The sequence below is a fragment of the Pleurodeles waltl genome, chromosome 5 (genome assembly GCF_031143425.1).
Source record: "Pleurodeles waltl isolate 20211129_DDA chromosome 5, aPleWal1.hap1.20221129, whole genome shotgun sequence".
NCBI classification, from domain to species: Eukaryota; Metazoa; Chordata; class Amphibia; order Caudata; family Salamandridae; genus Pleurodeles; species Pleurodeles waltl.
The window spans coordinates 1,541,336,370-1,541,358,617 of NC_090444.1; the positions used below are offsets into that span (position 1 = coordinate 1,541,336,370).

General features: G+C 43.0%; 1 protein-coding gene across 4 annotated transcripts in view; it reads right to left on the reverse strand.

The window, feature by feature from the left end:
• Positions 1-1,009: 1,009 nt before the first annotated feature.
• The window catches only part of FBXO25 (F-box protein 25), a 343,865-nt gene continuing 322,626 nt past the window's right edge, over positions 1,010-22,248 (reverse strand). For all 4 annotated transcript variants that reach the window (XM_069235834.1, XM_069235833.1, XM_069235836.1 and 1 more), the window contains one exon: positions 1,010-20,559. In XM_069235834.1, coding sequence (XP_069091935.1) covers positions 20,470-20,559 — 90 coding nt within the window. In that variant the 3' untranslated portion in view covers positions 1,010-20,469. The remainder of the gene's footprint in view (positions 20,560-22,248) is intronic.

Sequence of the window (22,248 nt, forward strand, 5' to 3'; positions counted from 1 at the left end):
TCCTGTCTTGAAGCCTTGTCTAGATCTGAATTGTTCTCACTAATGAGATCGTCAAGTTTCAATGCATGTTTGCCTAACAAAATATCACATCTGAGCATTGGCGCTTTGGTCATTACAAAAACGAGGCTGCATTGTGCTGGGGCTGGATTCTGGAATTTTTTAGCCAGGGTACTGCTGTACTTGGAAAGCTACGGGATGTAACCTCAGTAGTGGGTGAGTAACTGGACACAGGAACACGTGATTCTCTTAACCCTAGGAGCAGGGACCTGTGTGGTTTCGGCAGCATAACTTCCACTGTGCACATTCAGGTACAGATGGTCTTGCCCTTGACGTGCTAACGTAGGGAAACCCTGCTCAGAGATCCCATCTCTGCAGCAATCACTGACTAGTAATCCTTTCAGAAGAGAGCAGAGACTCGTCTCTTCAACTGCATCCCTGTATTACATAGTGTGAGTTCCAGTGAATGCCCCGTGGCTTTTGTCCCCATAAAAGAGCCCTTTTGGCTAATTGCCTTTCAGTTTATCAGAGCACACAGATCAACGTTAATTCGAACTGCCTGTGTCCCGGTAACCTGAATGTCCGCTGGTTAATTGGGGAGGGTGGTTGGTTAAATCCTGTGTGGTGGGCACTAATGACCAGAGATACGCTTCCTGTCTTCTGGAGGGATTCCTGCTTGTGAATGCAGTTGTAAGGGTCCGCAGAGAAAAGGCGAATTTCCTACAAAGACTTAATAAAGATAATCTTGAGGATCCTTCCAAGCGCAAGTTGTATCCTGTACAAATTTTATCTATGGAGCAGATTATTTTTATCACTAGTGCTATAGCCAAAATGTAAATATAAAAGATGTGGTTTGCAAAGCATACTTTCTCTTTATAGGTACAAAATTTGCAGAGTATACATTTATGGAAACCTGCTGTTGAAGTAGGATAGTTTGAGAAAGAATGTTTGTGAGTCACATTTCAGGCCATTCAGGCTGAAGATTAAAGCTACATGACCAAACACGATGTATCGAGTTGTATTTATTAGTTTTCTGTACAAATTTAGATTCAAAACACTATTTTACAGATTACATTTCTGAGTATCTGCAAAACAGAATACATTCATAAAAACATATAAGGGTGGAAACAGTCAACAGAACTCACTTTAAATACTATTAATTTTAATTCAAATTTTCAAATGTATATAGCTTTATTCTGCTACAATGCAACCAAAGCGCATAATAGAAATCAATGAAACATAAGTAATCATAAAAATCAAAAAACATAACGAAACATGACAAGTTATTCAGAAATCAATTAAAACCAAACAAGATTCACACATACACCATATATTTTTTGAGTGGCAGCTAATTTTAGAACACATAGGACCCATACCGAATTGAAATAACATTAAAGGAAATAAATAATTCTAAACTTCTGTAAACAGTTCAATTCAAAAGAACCATGCACATTAAACAATCAATTAGCAGTTACATAGAAACAGGTACCACGCTTTGGCTGACTGTTAAGTAGTGACTAACAGCAAACAATATTAAAGTTGAAATGTCGCTTTTAAAAATCCTAAAAGCAGTTAAGTAAGACCGTACCCCTAATTTATTTTAAAACAGTGGTCGTATATATTTCCAACAAGGGTTAACATAACCATTGCGGAAGAACAAAATATGTTTCTCAGTCTCTGGCACTAGCTGGCAGACTGGGAACAGGTGAGACAGAGTTTTCTTACTACACCTGCTGGTAAAAGATTTCAATAGTAGACAGACATATCGAAAACATACATACAGACTCAGAGTAAAATGGTGTTATGGAATCCAGTAAAGGCTCAAAAGAGGGAAAGATTTTCACTTTAAAAAACTGGTTTGTAAGATGCCCCTTCGTCTCACACATGACATTCCATTCATATATAATAGTCCCATTCGTGGATTTTGAGGCTGTTGGAATCAGATTTTCAAATAGTACTGGGATCATCCCAAAATCTCTGCAGGCCCAACATTTGGAACCAATTGTGCACACATTTTAACCAAGGTATTTGTAGGGTGCTGTTCTGAGCCAATAGATCTTTTAGAGATTCCCAGAGTCGCACCCACTGTGCCAATGGTTTCAGTGAAATTACATTAAAAATTCTTTAAATCTCAAGATTAAAAAAAGCTGAATTGAAGGGGTGTTGACAGGACATGCAAGAAGTGTTCGAACAAATGTACTTTTAACGACAACCGATTGCTGATGATCAGAATGACCCCATACCTCTGCTCTGAAAGCGGCAGCACCTTGGGCTTTTGCACAATATATTTCCAGAGCTGGGGATATCGAACAAGAGTTGGATAAGAAGGGTACTTGTGTTTTGCTGAAGTTCCCAATGAAATGTATCAGAAATCCTAACCCCTAGATAATCTCTGTTACAGACTCTTTCTAGGGATTCGTCCCCCATTACAATTGTGCAGTTTTTAACTGCCCCAGGACCGAACACCATAATTTTGGTTTTGGTTGCATTTAGTTCCAGGCCTCTTTGATTGCAAAATTGTAGGAAATTGATAAAAAGTGATTGCAGTCCCATAGGGGTCTGAGAAACGAGAAGGGAATTATCAGCAAAAAGTTAAATTGGAATCTTATTATTCAGGATCGGAGAATCATTCTGGCAGTCTAGAAGTTTCTGAGCCATGTAATTAATGTATAAGGTGAATAAGGTGAGAGCGACAATGCACCTTTGATGTACACCTCACTGAGTTGGGGGGGGGAGAGGGGGGAGGAATGTGCTCAGTTAGCTCCACCTTACTGCCCCAATGGACCTGGGAATGGTTCCCTTTGTGCAGCTCTGCCATAAGTTTAACCAAGTTCCCAGGTACCCCCATCTGAACTCGAAAAGCAACTCCCACTCATTTATTCACCTAGAGGCAGGGGTCTTTACTTTTACTCCTTTAGCCTCTCAAGATGAAGTGAGTTCATCAGTATTACAGGTGGGCAATCTGGCTGTGGCCCCATCGAAGCATGAGCTCTCCTCAATTGTTATCTTAAGTGAACACTCCCTTGATGGTAGGGAGTGGGTTGCTTCCCCAGCAGTTTCCTCTTGGCAGAATGGGCAGGACACAAGCAGTCAAGATTGCCAGCAGGACTGCAGTATGGCCCCCTTAATTAGTCCTCCGGCCGCACAATGGACCTGCAGTCTAACTGATGACATCCTTCCTATGCTACCCACAAGAGCATCCAGTGGGGTTGGTGACGGTAGCTCCCAAATTGGGTGATGCTGAGGTGGAATCTAACTCTGTGCTCAATCCCAAGATTGCTGTAAGTGGCTCTGTTTGGCCTCAGCTTCTTTAAACCCTACAATCCACTGTGTTGGCCTTGAACTATCACTCTGATAAGCTGGATGTCCAAGTTGATCTGTTGAATACATTGGCCACCTATGTAGCCGGGATTGACCATTATAAAGAAAATATAAATCAGTTATTCACTAGAGCGCAAACAAGTTCCAACTTAGTTTACGCAACCTGCTGCTGGTCTCCGATTATAGAAAGCCTATCATCGCTGCCTAATTTTTTAAGTTCTGTTCTAACTGAAATTAAGAGGCTCTCTACAGCATCCGTGCCCCTCGGTGATTTCACCGAACTCAAGGTCTTATTCAGACCCGGTTCAGAAACCAACTAAATCAAAAACATTGGAAGATTATTTTCTTCCAGCAAAGAGTTCAACAATCATCAATCCAACCTGGCCTGCTGTTACAGGAGTTCTTGAGCAAGGTATCTTGGCCAGCCGTGTTTACAGCAACTTTCATACTTCTGGAGCAGAATCTATGGATCCAGTTTATCCTCCTCATTGCTGTGCCATGCCACAAACTGATTTATTACAACCATTGCCACCAGGAGCTGACCTTGGAGTTCAGCACCCACTGAGAAAGAGGGGGAAAAAAAAGGCTCCGGAAACAACAGAACAAAAGGCGGAGTCTACCTCCCCTAGGTACCTCAAATAACGGGCAACAACTGGCCCAACTTGCAGGAGGTGTCCAATGTGAGTCCACAGGCTAATTCTCTGGTGGTCAAACAGGGTGGTTCCTTACCATCCAGTGAGTCTGTGCAGAGCCCTTTGGTCAGAATTATCCTGAAGGAAGTCAGATCTCCCCCCCAAGGAACTTCTGATCCCTGTTGAAGAAGGCAAAACTGGCAGTTTGGTTGCTCCCACCGTTACAGGCCTTGGGGTTGGAGGAGGAACTCGCAATATCTTGAACAGAGGGAACACACACAACTAGATCCTTCAGAATCGAGTTATGGGTTAAATTTCTCTCCTTTTTGTGGTCAAGGTTTCATCAACCTGCACAAAACTTTACCTCACTCTTGCCCTTTGTTATTTCTAGGGAAACTCAGAGTTTAAAGAAAACACGTAACAGATTGGCTAGGGCAATTAGGAAGAGCCCCAACTCTGAGGGTCTACTAATCAGGTTCAAAGAACTGCAGAAAGATTATAGGAAGGCTGTGCATGACGACCATCAGAGAAATTCTAATTGGTTTTGGGCCAAACTTATAAGTGCGACTAAGGATCCAAATTCAAGAAAATGTTGGCTCCTTATTCGTAATTTAACAAATAATCAGAGGGGCCTTGGTACTGTTAATATTTCAGAAGGCGACTGGACGACCTATTTGGTTAGACACTTCCCAGTAAGTGAGCTTGACAGGAATCTGTTGAGTGTGGGGGCTTCCTCCACCACAGCATTTCCGGTCAAGCTTCCACCTCAGCCTGCTGTGTCCGTGCTCTCTCTCCTTGAAGGGAAGATGTTTTCCCTGCCTTGCCTCCTCTGTATAATTTCTAAGGCAAAGTGGGATGGAGCTCCAGGCCCTAACAGTCTCCTGCAGATGTTGTTCAAACAGGATACTTCCTTTTGGGCAGTTCATCTTGCGCATCTGTTAGAATATTGTCTTTTGACTTCAAGAATTCCTGAGTCTTTGCGTGGCGCCATACTTCATCCGCTGTATAAATGTGGTTTAAGGTTGGATCCTGTTAACTTCAGGTTGATAGCCTAGCTTGATAACGAGGCCAAGTTCTATGCAAGTCATTTGTTGCAAGATCTTCGTGCCTGGGCAGAATTAAAGGGATTAATCCCTATTGTCCAAACAAGGTTTTCTGCTGCTTTGGGTACATCTACGAATTTATTAGCTCAGTCTATTTTGATGGACAGGACAATTCTTTCAGGCTCTGTGTTGCGTTGCTGTTTTGTTGATCTTAAGGCAGCCTTCGATCAGATTCCCAGGAGCGCCCTGTGGGCTAAATTACAAAACTGGGGAATTCCATCAGTGTTCTTGGGTGCCATTATAGAACTACACACAGACACCTGGTTCCGTATTAAATTAGGAGACGTCCGTTCCCTTTCCAGGAAAATGTCCACTGGTCGTGTTATGAAGCAGGGCTGCGTGCTTGAGCCCCTGCTGTCTAATCTGTTTATTGCAGATTTGTCATCGGCTCTCGGTGCTGTCAATTCTCACCCCCCCCCACCCCCAAGGTCAGTGGACTTAGGTTTAGCTACTTGCTCTATGCTGATGACCTGTCAATGTTTTTAGCAATACCAAAATTGGCCTTCAACGAATGCTTAACCAACTTGCATCTTACACAGCCGCAAACCAATTGGAAGTCAATCTGCTCAAAATCAAAGTGTTCTCCTTTGGCAGGAAAATGCTTTTGGGAATCAGCTGGTACTATAAGATTAGTAAACTTGTTTCAGACCAGTCTTATAAATATCTAGGGGTGCATCTTGATTCCAGGGGTAGTTCTGCTAGGCACAGGAAGTGGACTGAAGTTAAACTGTGGTTCTGCAGGTGGTGTTTTCTAAATTATTTAAAGCTCTTAAGAGGTCGTATCTGCTCCCATTGAAGGAAGTTATGAGAACAAAGATTACTTCTTCATTGCCTTATGGTTAAGACATTTTGCTGGCTAGGCTAATATCTGTTTAACAGGCTGGTCAACAAGATTAACAAGAGGGTTTTTCATCTACCACAACTTGCTTCTCCTGCGCAGGTGCAGTTGGAATTTGGGCTTTGGGATCAGCAGACAGTAGGTGCTGGTACCTTCTTGAAGCTTTGTCATAAGTTACGCCGGGCCAAGGTAGGTAGTTTGGAGTCAGTTCTGTGGCTGGAAATTAGTGCGCCTTAAGTGAAGGGGTCCCATTAACACTTTCTGGCTGCCTGTCAACAGCGATTGAAAGCTGAGGACCTCTGGGCGGCCAGTAACCTCCCCCATCCTCTCTTTAAACTGGGTGTTAATAAGATTATACAGCTATGCTCATATCACTCTGATCGATCTCTCCTTGCCAAACGGAAGCATGCCTGGTCGATAATTAACTCATTTCAGCGAGGTACTCCAGTTGGCTATCTTTCCTGCTCATACAGCATCTGTTTGAAAGAGGCATTCATGGCTTTAAGGATGGGCGATTGTGTTTTTCTGAACCATTTACTCACATGGCGGTCAACTCCGGAGGAGGGTGTGATGTGTAAGGGGTTATGGCAGTTGGAAAGAAACCCTTGAACACATGGTTTGTGTCCATCAATGCTTAAGAAGCGTAAATCTCTGCTTCAGAGCAAGGGGAATGAATTGGGGATCTGCTCCTGTCGGCAAGCTATTATTATGTACTTGGATCCTGTCAACTGAATGCTGAATGTTCTGTTGACCAAATTTATTAAGGGCTCTGCAAGCAGTGGATAACAATGTTTGAAATTTACTTCTGCTCTTGCCCCTTTGGGTTTGGATTAACTTTGTCCAGCTGCTGAGTGTTAACCTTGCACTATGGGTTTTGATGCCTGTTGGTAGTTAATTTATGAACATTCAACGCACCTAAGCACTTTCAGGGCTTTGACTACCGTTGGTCCCTTGTTTATTATTTATTAGGTGGGATTGCGGCTTGCGGAGGCCCGGTAATATCTCATTTGTAGGTCATGCAATACTACTATGGGAATGTTTTTTATTGATGTTAACGTATACAAATTATTGAGTATTTTAGTAAGCATTTAAAGTCTGATTTTATTAGGTTGTATGTGCAGGTGGGGCTTTTTTATTCTGTGTAAATATATTATCGAGTGTTTTTTGTTTTAATTGTATTGGATTTTATCATCTGTGCAATAAACTATTCACATGATGTGCCAACTCCCACTCCGATTTAATATAGCTATCTCCTAACCGTTAAAATCTGCCTACAGTAAAATGTTTCAAACATTTTGTAAAATGAAAGGTGGGAATTGGCAGATTTACCATGTACGAGCCATACTGTTGATGGACTTTCTGCTACTGTGAAAGGCAGCTTTCCTAACTTCTCCATATTGAGCATGGTGTAACTTGCTTCCTTTTTAGCCATTATCTGGTGCTCCCTTCACAAACTAAAAGCAGCAAACAAGTCACTACTGTTAATGTATTTCCATGGTAAATTTTATTGTTGATTCTTCTTTGAAGAGGTATGTCCTATTGGGTAGTGAAATGAGACCGGAGACTATCCAAGGGACCTCTGGGTCTACTTTGCAGGATCGCCACATGATGCAAATTGATGTTGATGGAGACAAAACTGTTCCCTTTAGAACCTGGCAGCAGTGGTAGGATGACCGTTCTGGTGCCTTGTATTCCCAGGACTGGAACCGGTGCTCTGTAGGATGGCCTAGATTCCTTCTTTACAGCAATCTTTCCACAGACCAGATCCCCATCTTTAGGAATCCATCCTGTGGAAGTTGTTGGCAAATCCCTTATTTCTAAGGTGGCAGCACTGGCAGATGAATTATCATCACAAAATTGTTGAAGCTCCTGTAAGAAAGTGAGACGTTCATTTACGCTAAAAGGTGTGTCTCCTGCCACCATACCAGGGCCATCTAGATCTGGGACATACATAAGTATGTCCAAAGAGGACCTCATAAGGAGTGTGTCCTCCAAAGGACCTTCTGGGCAGATTATTCAGTGCTCTCTCAACCCTGTATAGGTGATGAAGCCAACTGCAGCCTGAACCTAAGACTCTAGCAGTTAGGCCACGATTCCTCCTCTCCACAACATAATTACCCTCAGGATGATACGAAGATTAAAGGAGTTCAACACCCGTAGTCCTCATGGGTGTCACTGAATGCCCTAGAGGCAAAAGCAGGGCCATGGTCCAAGTGGAATGCTGCAACTCCATATGTATAGATAAAGACCAGCAAGTCTTATAACAGTTCAAGCATCAGCCGACAGCAAGAATCAACAGCAACTACGATGTATTTGTATGCACCATCAGGTTGTAAGAGACACAATGGTCCAGGTACACACATTGCAGGGGCCTATTTGACACTAAGAGGGATGTCTGCGGTGGGAGTTTGATGATTGAGTCCTTTATATGCTGGAAAATGGCGCAGCAAAGGACATATTGCTTGGTCTGTTTGTATAGACCTGACGACCAAAAGAGTTTCTGTAAGAGTGATATTGAGGCCACCACACAAGCAGATGCGACACCCTCATGTGCTGCTTTGATGAGATCTAACCTCTGGTCCTGGTTGGGGATCACTTGATCTCCAGCCCCAGGAATTATCGCTAAGGCAACATTCTGTGCACTGATATGATAGGAATAGTTAGTAGGGTATTCTTTAGGAAGAGGCTTGCCTTCAGCTGAAACTTTCATGGCAGCCTGTATTTCATTATCCAATCTTGTGTGAGAATGAGTCACTGCAGCAACAGAAGGTGTGGCTACTGCAAGTTTGGCTGCTTCATCAGCCAAAGTGTTTTCTATAACGTGTACTCCCACATGTTGATGGCCCAGTACATGAGCATCTGGTAGCTTATCCTTAAGATTAGCCACACTCCCCCACAGAGTTCTGGGTTTAAAGGTGATCCACTTTGAGTCCTAAACCTGTTCAACCGCCAATGATCGAGATAATCATTGTAGGACTGGACACAATAGTATGAATCACACAAATCAATGTGAGCTGTTCTGGATGTTCTAGTGCCAAGATAAGAGCTTTAAGCTCAGTCAACTGTGCTGTGCAGTCCCCTAGGGTTTGCGTGTACGTATGCTGAGGGTGAAATACACCATCCATCTTCACTCCGCTCACAGCTGCACAAGCGGCTGAGTATTGATGTTTTGTGGCTACAGCTGGTTGTGCTGAACAATCAGTGTAAATGACAGTTTTGTATCTGTCAAGTGGCAAGCTGTTAAGAAATGGACGCTACTCCTGTTTGTATGGGATAAATTCTTGTGTTTGAAGTTTTGTGTCAAAGATGTAATCAACATCAGTAGCAGTCATGGAGGTTGCCCATTGAATCATTAAAGGTGACAAAGTTGAACCCAATGGTGCCAGCAATTATTCAGATGACCGAATTTGTTTTGTTGTCAAATGCGTGTAAGTGTTTGCTTCTAGCATGTTTTGCTACAATCCGCTAAGGATGCGTGTGTGTTCAACTGGCCAGTGTTTGCATGCGAAACCTGGGCGAATCAAATTAGAGTGGTTTGATGCATTGTCCATAATCTGGAATGTAAGTTCTGCCAAAGTTAAGGAAACCAAGTAAAGACTGCAGTTTCTTAATAGTGCTTGGTGGTTGAAGTTGAGCACATTTTTCTAAAATGTGTGGGGCCAAGCTTTTGCCCTCATTTGATAGCTCATATCCCAGGAACAATACACTAAGAAAGGCTATTTAAGTTTTCCTAAAATTTTATTTGTAGCCAAGGGCTGAGAATCCTAGAACAATCCGATCGACCCTGGCAAGATGAATGTTGAGGTTGTCATCTGTGAGATACATGTCATCCACATAGGACAATGCCTCAGGATCAAAATCATGTCATATTGATGTTACACGGGCAGAAAACAACCCTGGGCTGTTCGTATAGCCCTGGGGCAAATGGCAAAAGCATTTTTGTAAGCCAAAGGAGAATGCACTCGGGTCCAGGCTACCATACACTACATTTTGGCAGAAAAAACATTGGAAATATCCAAGTTATTTTTTTATTTTTTATGCATTATGTTAATTAGTGCAGTATGGGGTGCATTTTGTGTTGCATATGTGGTTTATGGTTGTTTAAGTGTCGTAATCTAAGACTATGCTATATGAATAGACTGGTTTTGCAACGAGGAATAAAGGGTTGTTCATTGCAGAGGCACAGGGCTGTATTACTCCCTGGTACTCGAGATGAGTGAAGATCTCTCTCACTGGAGCTTTAGCCTCATGTTTAATAGGATATTGGGGCTGAGGCCGGGGTGTAAACCTAATAGGTATTACATGATAGGGGGAATCTCTAACCCAGCCTACCTGGTTGTGGTATAGCACAGGTGCCTCCACCAAAGACCAGTCACCAGCATAGGCTTCTTTTACTGCTTCCGTAACAAGATCCGAGAAAGAAGGCAAAATGACATCTTCCCCATGTGGGAGCTTACAGATGTGTTCGGGTGGCCATGCTTACAGATGTGTTCGGGTGGCCAGTCTCTTTCTGCCCATAGCATATCACAATTGAGTTCACACTAATGGTGTGCTCTATGTCTTCCTCAATCTGGATATTTAAATCATAGGCCCTGTTGGGTGGGAGAACACACCCCTCCAAAGTCTCAACTGCAAGAAAGTAATTTGTTGCTTCCCATCCAGATGATCGTTCAGACTCTGGTGACATATTGTGACTTCTGCTGTGCAGTGCAGCAGGGTCACTTTCCACGTCTTGTTCTTCAGCAATGTTCTCAAGTTTGCTGCCATGTTCAATTGAAATCGCTGCCACCTTTTTCTTTTTAACTTGTGGCTTTTGTTGTGGAGATTTGTCTTCTTTCTTGTCTGAAGACCGCTGTAAATCTTTCTTCTGTTTCACGTAGTCAGGACATTGCTCTGACAAGCCCACTCTGTCACTACGGCTATCAGGTGTGTCCTCAAAGGAACGAGAGGGACGTATATCAATGTGTCTGTCAGGAGCCTTTAAAGTTTCTCTATTTCTGAGATTAGATCTCCTTTAGGAGCACTCCGGATGTGGAGTCTGCTCTCTGACTTCGTCTGTCTTTATTTTGTTAATTTTTATACCAGCATTTTTTATTTATTTTTTAAACTCTTGTTCAGTACCGTCCATAGGGGTGTTATTCTGAATTTCAGGCTTTTTTGCCTTGACTCCCAAGCTATCAAGTCCTATACTAGTATAGGTGTTAGAAATAATTTTCAGTAGTTGATGCTTCCGTTTCAAATGTGGAATCTTCTGGAGCCACTGGCGTACAGCAAACGCTACTGTTTACCTTTTAATGCTACAGAGTATTATGGAGGAGACTGTGTCAAAGTAGCGCATCATTTTCATCCCCAAAGCTATGTCTGGAGCAGCCCTTTGCTAATTTTGAATTTGTTTTAACACTTCTGGTAAGTTGGCAAGTGTCAGCTGCAGTTTACACTACCAAGCATGGTACCCTAAGACTGTACCCCATGTGGTGCAGTAGTCCACTGAGTGAACCATGCCAAATGGCAAGCACATTGTGAGAATGTTATGTTTATCTTGGGGTCCCATATGGAGAAACACTGCTTCCAGCTGGTTAGTTTTTGTGCTATCCAGGATGGAATCTTCTCACATTCTGTGGGCGCTTTGCCCATCATAGAATGTACTGTTTGTGGGTTAATCCCAGTAGCGGCCAATTGGTAACCAGCTTGTGCAGCCTGGGCGGTGTTTAGGGTCCACATTTCAAATTGTACTAATTATCTGTAAGGTTGTACTATCTCATTGTAAAGTATGTGTACGGCAGCTATTTGCAGTGACTGTACGCCAGAATGTGGTGTATATGTGTCAAACATAGGCCATGTTGGTCCATCATTACTTAATGAACCTAATCTCGCGGTTTGTATTACATGTGGTAGGGCGCCACTGACCCAATTTTTATATTCTTGATAGGAAAGGGGTATCTCTAGATACTCATATGCTCGGTACTGCTGCGGTATGTTTGCTATTTTGTCTGTGTGAAATATATATGTTCTCATTTTTCTCAGGAAAGGTGACCCAGCAATAGAATGTTTCTGATGGTAAACTTCATGAGCATCCACTATAAAGGTGACATCCCCGCCCTCCTCTGTTAAGCCATGGGCTATCAGATGTTGTTTAGTGCATGTCTGACAATTTCCAGCATGTCTATGGCGTTAGCCATGTTGAATATTGGGTACAGAGAATGAACACCAAATGGGGAAAAGTTCTTTTAAGAGTTCAAGCTTGAACAACCTACAACCTAATTAGGTACTCCCTATTCCGTAGAGGAGGATTCTCCCTAAGACCACGGATAGCTCCGTATAATGGTACCTAGGGTACCTGCTGTGTGTGAGAGAGAGAGATACTCAGGATATCAGTAAATTAGTGCCAAAACACCATTGTTGTTGGTTCCATGTCATAGTTAGACTCTTGCTCCTAGGTGAGACTGCTGGTTTAGGGATGACAGCAATTTTGTTTGTAGGCAACTAAGCCATTCCTACAACAAGTCGCAACTGTCTGCCCAACCCTTCCGGCTTACAAGCAGTACCTCACCAAAAACCCAAAGAGTAAAAGGTGATTTCTGGCAGCCTTACACATGGACTCTAGATTGTGACATCTCAGGGGAGTCGTGGTAGAACAGAAGTTACCCTTTTATCTCGTTAGCAACAAATCAGTCACACACAGACACTGAAGATGATGCAGGAAAGTTTTCAATATATTTAATGAAAAGACTGCAATCTACGATAAAATGCATGATCTGAAATGATCAGGATAATGAACAATAAAAGAAGCATAACTATGAAGATGAGAGTTGTGAATACAAAGACCCCCAACCATCTTGTACTAAACATGAAATGTAAAATCCCTAGCATAGAGAACCTAATCTCTAACCTAATGAGAGCTAGGTATGATAAACCTAATCTGCCAGTACCATGGTCCATAGGAAGCACCCCCCCAACCCTCTTTGCCTTGGAATGAGGTCTCTAGGTCAGACTCTGTGGTGACACAAAGGCTGATTTCTATAGCAAGGTGGCTGGCACTGTAGATGGCATCTGGAAGGAATCCCTCTGATAACCTGGTCTGTGTCAGATGTATTTATACAGATCATGTAGGGCCCCTGACGCAGGTATGTTCCCAAACAAATGATAAGGAGGCAGACCTTAGGCTGCAATTATGTAAACAATCCACAAGTGTACATTATGCTCTTGTCACATGTAAGTGAGAAAGGGACATGATGTGAATACCTACGTACATCACTTGATTATGACGTTGATACTGGCGCCTTCAGAGTGGCACTGATAATGCAAATCAAAACATTTCTATAACTATAAACAATGGCAGCCATCTTAAAAGAAATGATAAAATAAATGGACTAAAACAGAGCAAGCTAAGTAGGTTAAAAGTCACTAGGTGACGGGGCATAGGCCTGCATGCCAAAGGGCTAAGCTAATCTGCTTCCCAATAAAAACTAATATGGATTCGCCACACAATCAGTATATAGTGCTTGAACAAACAATTATATTTTCTGCTAAGAAAATCCTGATTAAATCAAACACCACATATTGATGTTGAAAGATCTGGAGGCACGTCTTACAAATGTATACATTTTGTTAAAGTTTTCTAAATAGAAAATGTAACCTATACATTTGCAGGAAAAAACAACAATGTGTAGATGGTGTACTATAGAACAAAGGGTCTGATTGGTGTAAACAGTGGGACTACATCTGCAGAGAATTTATCTATTAATTTACCAAAACACCTGGGACAACAATTGTCTTTTGTAGCACTCTCTCAAAACAAGCACTTATGCAAACAAGCAGTAATAAGAAAGTAATGTTTAACTGCAGCTACTTTGAGCAGAAGTCAATATTCTGAGGTAGTTCATAACAAACAAGTTACCTTCTGTAATGTTTTTTTTTTCTTGCTGGATACTGTTATCTAATTGGAGATTTCTCCCATTAAGAATATCCCCCTGCACCTGGCTGAATGTGTAGAATGTTCTGAGTAGTGCTCCCATGCACAGAGAGGAAACATCATGTGGTTCTGCAGTGTCTCTGTTCCACTCTGGAAATGAGGAACAGGGCTGCACAAGTACCAAACCTGCACACTGGCATCAGTTTCCTTATCTTTATCCTTTCACCCCTCGGATCCTGACCATTAGGAAAAATTGCAGGTGACAGTGAACCAAAAACTTATGTGGTGTTCATGAGTCCACTGCACAGTACGGGGAGGCGAGAGGGCTGCAATTAGATGAAGTATCTTCTACAAAGACTATTACTGAATGCAAATACTTCTGAGTAACTTATTCTTCTAGTAGCTATATTTGTTCTTAAGGCATCCATTCTTAAGAATAAATACTATAGCGGTACTGTCCAAATGAGGATGGCCTGCGGAGTGGAATCAAACCAGAAGGTCTTGCAGGACCAAGTGGGCCAAATGGCCCTCCTCTCCTACCTGGCTGTCAAGGCAGTAGTGTTTTGTGAACGTGTGCACCGACACACATTGCAGCCTTGCAGATGTCCAGAACAGCATCCCTCTTGACAATACCATTGTAGTGGCCTTCACCCTTGTGAAATGAGTCCTCAGTCCTTCAGGGCCATTTCTTGACCATCGCACAGCAGATTTTAAAGCACAGTACTACATAGCTTAAAAAAATAATAAAGCGCTTAATCTGCACCACCTTTACTTACTCCCAACAACCTTACAAAGAGATGGTGTTCTACATGATGATAACTTGTGCAATCAATTTAAATGCTCAACCCCCTTTTAGGGATAGAGTCTCTCCTTCTTCCAAGGATAAGGTAGTGTAAATAAACTGGCAAAGTGATGGATTAGCCAGGGCAGGCATTCTCCCCAACAAGTGGCAACAAGTTCAACTAGGTTCTCAGCACTAAAGTGTCCGGAAAGAAGGTAGCACAGGGTGGTTGCAATGACAGAGCCTGCAGCCATACATGAGGTGCTCACAGGAAATTAGCAAGACTGCCTTGAGCGTCAGCAGTTACAGTGAGCAACTGTGCACTAACTCAAAATATGTGCACACAGAAAAAACACTAAGTTCAAGTCCCATTATAGCATGATGAACATCTTTGGGGAAAACTGGTCAGACATTTGACTAAATGCGTTATTACGGGTAATTTAAATAGAGATGTTGATGATGTAAGAATAGGAAGGCCAAGGAAGGCAAGAGGGCTGACAGATAACCTCAACTGTGCCCACATTATGCCTTGCTGCACCAAAGACTTGGTGTAAGATCCTCCTCTGTTGCTGAGACAGGAGGACCTCCTGAAGTGGTAAATGGATTGAAGGGCAAATGCTCACGCTCAGCAGTTCTGTGTATGATTCTCTCCTGGTACAGCCTGGGCCCAGCCCACCCTGATTTACCTTAGAAGTTGAGGCATGAGAAGCAGCTGCGGGACTGTGTACAGGAGACATGAGCCACTTCACAGGTGGGATGCGTTTTAGTGACTTTCCTGGAAAAACTCCAAAGCACCATCGAGTTGACACACTGTTCTCACCAGCAGAACACAGAACTAACCAGAGTACACCACACTGATTGAAGAAACCCCTTAGCACGTGATCCATCAGCAGACATCGGATGAGTTTTTCTGCTCTGGTATTCAGACACATTTCCAGATGGCTGGCTACAAGAAAGAGATTCTGCTCATCCAGTCACTTCCATAGGTGTGGGGTCTTCTACCACAAAACTCAGGTACTTACTCTGCCCTTCTTTTTGCACTACCACATGGCAGTCACGATATCTGTTAGGACTTACACTAGCCTACAGTTTATGTATGACAGGGTGGCTTTCAGGCCAAAATTCCAAAAGGTCCATGTGAAGCTGGCTCTTTGCTTGAGACCATAGGCCTCTGAAGTACACCTCTTCCAGTTAACTCCCCCTACCCAGTAATGTCGCAGCCATGAAGTCTGGATAGGGAACAGAGATTGGCCTGCGCTGGTCAGGTTGGAGCATATCTGCCAGCAAAGAAAACCCTGAACCATCTCCTGTGAGATCTGTATCAGCTGAAGAGGCAGCCATGATGCTGAGTCCACTGAAACCGGAGGTTCCACTGCAGGACCTGCAGATGTCACCTGACATTTTGGATGAGGAATATGCATGAGGTTAGGAGTCCTAGAAGCCTCAGCACCATCCTCACTGGATCCAGAATTGAGCCATAAACATCAGGATCATATCCAAAATGTTCAAAACTCACTGTGGCAGTGGAAATGTCTTGAATGCCACCAGGACAGCCCCAAAGAAGGGAATCCCTGAGGCCCACTGGCTCATTGATGGAAAAACTTAAAGATGGCAGGAGTATGGCCATCATCTGGATGTGATCTATGGCTGACTGCCCAAGCATGCATTGTGAAGCTAGTCTTCAAGGTACCAGATCACATGTATCCCGACTTTCAAAGGTGGGCAGTTACTACTGCAATCACTTTTGCGAACACACAAGCGACTGAGTAAAGCTGAGGGGGAACACAGCAAGTTAGATGTCTTGAGATCTCACTGTGAACCTCAGGTAACACCTGTGGAACTGCAGGATGGGTATATTAAGAATTGTGCCTGAAAGTCCTGGGACACTATCATGTCTCCTGGGAAGCAAGAAGAAAGAATCTGGGACAGGGTAAGCACCTTGAATTTGTTTTTCACAGAAAGTCATTCAGTGTACAAAAGTCCAGTATCAGTCTCCATCCTTTTTTGCTACAAGGAAGTAGAATGAAAAAAAACCACTCATCTCTATTTAAAGCCAATACTGCTCTGAAGCACGTTTGGACAGCAGAAGGTCAACATCTTGCTGCAACATTACATTATAAGCCTGCTGACTGTCACTCTGATTCGGTGGACAACAGAGTGGGGGAGGAATTGAAAGGCAGGGCATATAACCTTTGAATGATTTGCAAGACCCATCTGCCCAGTATGATAGTTCTCCAGTTGGGGAGGAAATGGTGTATCTTGCCTCCTGCTTGCTGATCAAGGGCACGTAAAGATAAGTGAAAGTGGCTGGGTAGCCACTGCAGCAGGGAGGAAGAAGTAGAGCACAGCTGTCCCTGCTGGTGAAAATAGCTTCAGTAACTGCCATGACTTTTGCCCCAAAAGGATTGGGCCTCTTGCTGCTGCACAGGTTGGGAAGAAATTCATTACCGCATCCTGTATTGGGCCAGCGAGGACCTGAGAACTTCCGGGGTAGCTGCCAAGAGTTTGCTGGTCTTATCCCATAAAGGATGGGTGTACGTGACCTGCTAAGAAGGGACACAGCATTCAAGGATCCTAAGGCCAAACTGGCTAAACAAAACAATCTTTTCCCAAAGCTATTAGTACGTATCGGGTCTATCCAGAGGATTGACTGGAAAGCTATTAGAGGTGAACTTACTAGCTGACACTTGTATGACCAGGGTGTCTTGTCAAACAAAGTAGGTCAGAGGGGGCTAGTTTCAAGATGCTGACGCACTGGAGGGTCAAAGCATGGCTTGGATAAAGTGGCCATAAGGCTCTCTGTCACAGCCTCACGAATGGCAATGATGGCTCAGAAGACATTGGAACTGGTAGATAGATCACAGTTAACATGTTTACCTTAGTTTCAACAATAGGCATCTATAAATCAAGCCCTGGTCTTCACACAGCTACTGTGTAAAAGCACTTTCTTACATTGGTGGCGTGTCTAGCTCAGTTTCTGGGGATGTATCTAGCTCACTGGCATTTTCCAAATGTGGGCATAGCCCATAATCAGTATCTTCAGGTGTAACAGATTATGCACTTCTTTGCCATAGGTTGGGCATTTCTTTGTCATAAGTATCATGGGGCATTTGAACTGTACTGTGTTCAGATACTGCTTCAGAACCACACTGCTATGATTAAAAATGCTAATAAAAACATATACACAAAAGAAGTATCACGGGGAACATTTTGCAAACACTATCCACGTCAGTTGATAACATAAGGCTTCTAGTCTCTTATAGTATTGGCATAGTAGCAGAGGTCCAGCTTAGAATCTGGTTACGCCTTTGTGATCTTATAGCATGACATAGGTCTGAAGGGAGCTACCGACAACTATGGCTTCGGGCCTGGTTCAGCAGAGGCGGCATTGGTATGAAAGGGATTGTCATGGACTCTGGGGCTGGAGAGGAAGCACCAGTCTGCAGCACAGGTGCCATGGGGTAGTTTGTGGAGGAAAGGCCTGGCCACGGAAGTACAGCTGGTGGCCCTCATGATTCTTTGGGGCCAGAAAATGTACTAGAGGGAGCCAGCAAGCAGGATGACCTCCTTGAAGTTCACAATGTGCTGCATGGTTGACAATTGCCAGGGGAAATCAAGGCATGCCTTGTCGCTCAATTGTGGTGAGAGGAGGCTGTCCCGCTTGGCCTTCTTACAGATATGGCACGTCCTTGACTTGCTGCAAGACTTCGAGAGGGATCTGAACTTTGCATGGGACAGACACCCTGACCAGGATCACAAACAGCCTTGTGATTTGGTGTGTGATCCATTTTTCAACTGCAAACTCTGATATGCAAGCTCAGAGATTTGTCTCCCATCCTGAATTGCCTTTCAAGTGCATGAGGGCAGATTTAAAGCACAACTTTAGAGTCATAACTGGAGCCTAAAAACCAAAAGCACTGGTCTTCCTGGTCTGTAACCAATATCTGCTTCCTGCAGTCATGACATGACCTGAATCCTGTCATTCACAAGGGTGACATTGTCCTTGACGCACGGTATTATTTTGGAAGTCCTTGTCAAACCGAAAAATGTGTGTTTTGGGGGAAATCCAGATTCATGGTGAAGGGTGTAGTGAGAAAGAAACGGACAATTGTGTGCAGGGGCGACACTTGTATATGGCTTTGCTCCGTCACTTCCAGGGTAGAAAAGAGTCAAAACTACACTGCAAAAGAAGGTGAGGAATCTGCAGTTAGAAATATCCATCAGAAACTGTCTCTGTTGCCTAAGGGCTACTTTAAAATGCTAAGCACATTGAACACAGTGTTATTTCACCATTAAAACTTCAGTAAGGACATTCAGGGTCGAATATATCCATGGTTTATGCAATGCAACACAGCAAGACAACTTGCTGCACTGTGTGAAAGGGAGAGGGCTCTCTGCTTGCCCTGGCACACAATCTGCAGTCTAGCACCAGGATAGGCACCCTTGTGTCATGGTGGAAGGGGGCCTGAGTTACAGGCAGCATTGTTTTTGGGCAGGAAAGGAAAGTTTCCTGCACAAAAATAATATTCTGAGGCTTTTTCCTCCCTCTAGGTGTGGTGCAGTATGCAGCACACTTAGAAAGAGGAAACAACGAGGAGAAAAATATATTTTTCTTAGTTGAACCTACTCAGGGAAGGTGCAGTATTCTGACACAATCCCAGGTTTACCAGTCTTGGTAAATCCAGGAATGCGCCAAAATCCATGGATAGTGAGAACACTTAAGTTCCACCCATGGAATTCCTTCTCAGGGCAGAGTAATGCAAGGCAGCGACTTGTACTGCCTTGCGTTACTTCAAATTTACCAAGCAATGCAGGGCCATGCAAGGTGTCTTGCGTTGCTTGGTAAATCTGACTTTAGTATTGCGTTGCCCTTGCAACACCCTGCATGACGCAAAGACAACACAGTACTATGATAAACATGGCCCCCAGTGTCTAAAGCTAATATACTTCTTAACATTGTCAAATATTCTTCTCAACTATCAGCACCCGTGCTAGTGCTCTCCTGCACTCCCAGTACACAGCAGTCATTGCTTTGCATAGATTCATCATTCATCTGCCACTAGCTGCATCTTTTATTCAAACAGAAGACAAACTTGAGCGGGCATTGGGAATTGCAATGAGAACAGACTTGTAGCAAAAAAATAATTTGTCACCTTCCCAATTCTATGTCTATATTTTACCAGAAATTAGATCCCTCCTTATCACTAATAATTTCCTTTTTTTTTTTTTTATTTAAACCAAAAAGTGTTGATTCGTTTTCAAATAAATCCTTCTTCAAATAACCATGTCTCAAGAGGTATGTAAGCTCAAAGTATTATATACTAACAATACATCTTCTAGGTACCAATGTATAATGTTTGTATGAGTTACATGAAATTAACAGAATTAAAGTACACCACCTAAAATGATCCATACACTTGTACAAAGAAACTTTAAGATCGAAGACACAGATGGCTGAAGAACAAAATTACTGGTCACCCTAAGTGGCATGACAAGAATATATATTTATTGTTAGAGGGTATTTTGGTGTCTGGTGGATGTGAGATATCCGCCAAAAGTTGGGGGTGTCTGTCCATCCCTATTTCAAGTGTATATGTGGCTATACATAGGGCAAAAGGGACATCCACTAACTTTTGGCAGACGTCACGCATCAACCAAACTCTAAATAGTCCCTGTAGTATTCTCAGGCTTAACGACATGTTGGTTGTCTTGTCCAAACTAATCAGCCTACAGAGTTATGACCAAACGCCTCATTTTATAATTGTACAGCAAACACTGTGCCAGAATAATCAAAAGTATTGCCTTTGCATATATTAATGAAACATTCTTTCTTCTGTGACCTGTAACCGTTCCAATCATTGAAAACGGCAAACAAATAATTTAAATTAAAACTTGAAGAGGTCAATGAAGTGCTGAGGAGAAACCGGCATAAAGCAGCTGTCTGGATCATTGGCAGTACAGGGATGACCTGAATCCTGGAAAAAAAGACATTAAGAAGATTAGAAAAACAGACTGGACACTCCACAGAAGCAGTAAAATTACACTGTGTGTAAAACTGTATTACGTACCAGAGCGTTAGCAACCCAGTTAAGAGTTATCTATTTTGCTAACAGTTTTTAACTAAGAAATCTGGCAAATGTAAAAGTACGTTTTAACTAATTTCAGAGTTCACTACTTTTTTTTCAAACTAAAGCAATTTCAGAGGGAAAATGCTTGCAACTTTTATACTTAGATGAGGCAGACAATATTTCATATATATTAAGATCAGATTATAAAACACTACTCTTAGGATCCTTCCAATTACAAGCCGTCAATACTGCCACCATCTAGTTGTGGGGCTAGAAAACAGTAGACCGGCTTATACTGCTCTTGTGCACACATCTACAAGTCAACAAGAGAATCACGTTCAGACTCCTCACCCACGCACACAAGGCTCTCCACGACCTGGGCCCCAAGTACCTCAACAACCGCCTCACCTTCTACACGCCCACCCGCCAGCTGCGATCGACCAGCCTCGCCCTCGCCGCCGTACCACGCATTCGCAGAACCACCGCCGGAGGAAGATCCTTCTCCTACCTGGCGGCCAAGACATGGAACTCCCTCCTCATCCACCTACGGCAGACCCAGGACCATCTCTCCTTCAAGAAGCAACTCAAGACCTGGCTTTTCGAGCAGTAATGGACCCCCACCCCCCCCCCCCTCCACCCAGCGCCTTGAGACCCTTGCGGGTGAGTAGCGCGCTATATAAATTGTTGATTGATTGATCTATAAGTATTCCTCTCCAACGCACATACTCAGAGCACCTAAGTTTTATACAAGTGATGCTGCGTGATCATAAGGCCCTGTTCCATGCTAAAGGAAACAGGGTAAACGCTATTAGTTGAGAACTAACAATATCCGAGCCAATACAATGGTAATATATGATACTGATAAACATAACGGCAAAATTCTTAACTTAGTCGCAGACCTAATGAGTTCGTACTGCACGTTCAATGAATGAATGGGTAGGCCACCTGCCTCCAAAATTCTTAAAACAGGCTCCACTTTCTGAGGTAAACTTTTTTTTTTACTCTGGTGTTCAGTAAGATAGGAAACATTTTGTCTTGTGATTAAAAAAAATGTCAATTTAGATTACTTAGTAGCAGTGAACAAATGAGAATTGTCTCAGCCTCGAGCCAGTATTTTTAGTCATAATTATCCAAGCAGAGAGGGCTAATTCCATTCTGATCCTGACTGGCATGGAGTGAGTGGTCCTCCTGAAGCAAACCTGATGGCCCTACTTACTCCACCTTAGTTAATAACTATCTTGGAGTGCACTACATGGGATAATCTTGCTATTGTAAATCTGACGGGTATGTGGGATGGAATTTGATCGATGGTGTCTTCTTTTTCAAAGGTACTACACAGGTGGTTTTACATTCAGCACAGCTGTAGCATTTTTTTGCTGATTCTGCCTTGTTTTCCACAAAATCCACTAGAGTGAGACGCTTGCAGAAAGGAGCATATAAAATCAGGTTGATACTTTGTTCTCAGCTTAGTCACTTTACCTCTGATCTCTGCAACTGTAGGGCTAGAATGTCAAACCAAATATTCTACACTGACATCACACATTCTGAAACCGATGGACATCATAACCAAAGACACAGCAGTGTGAGGTGTAACCG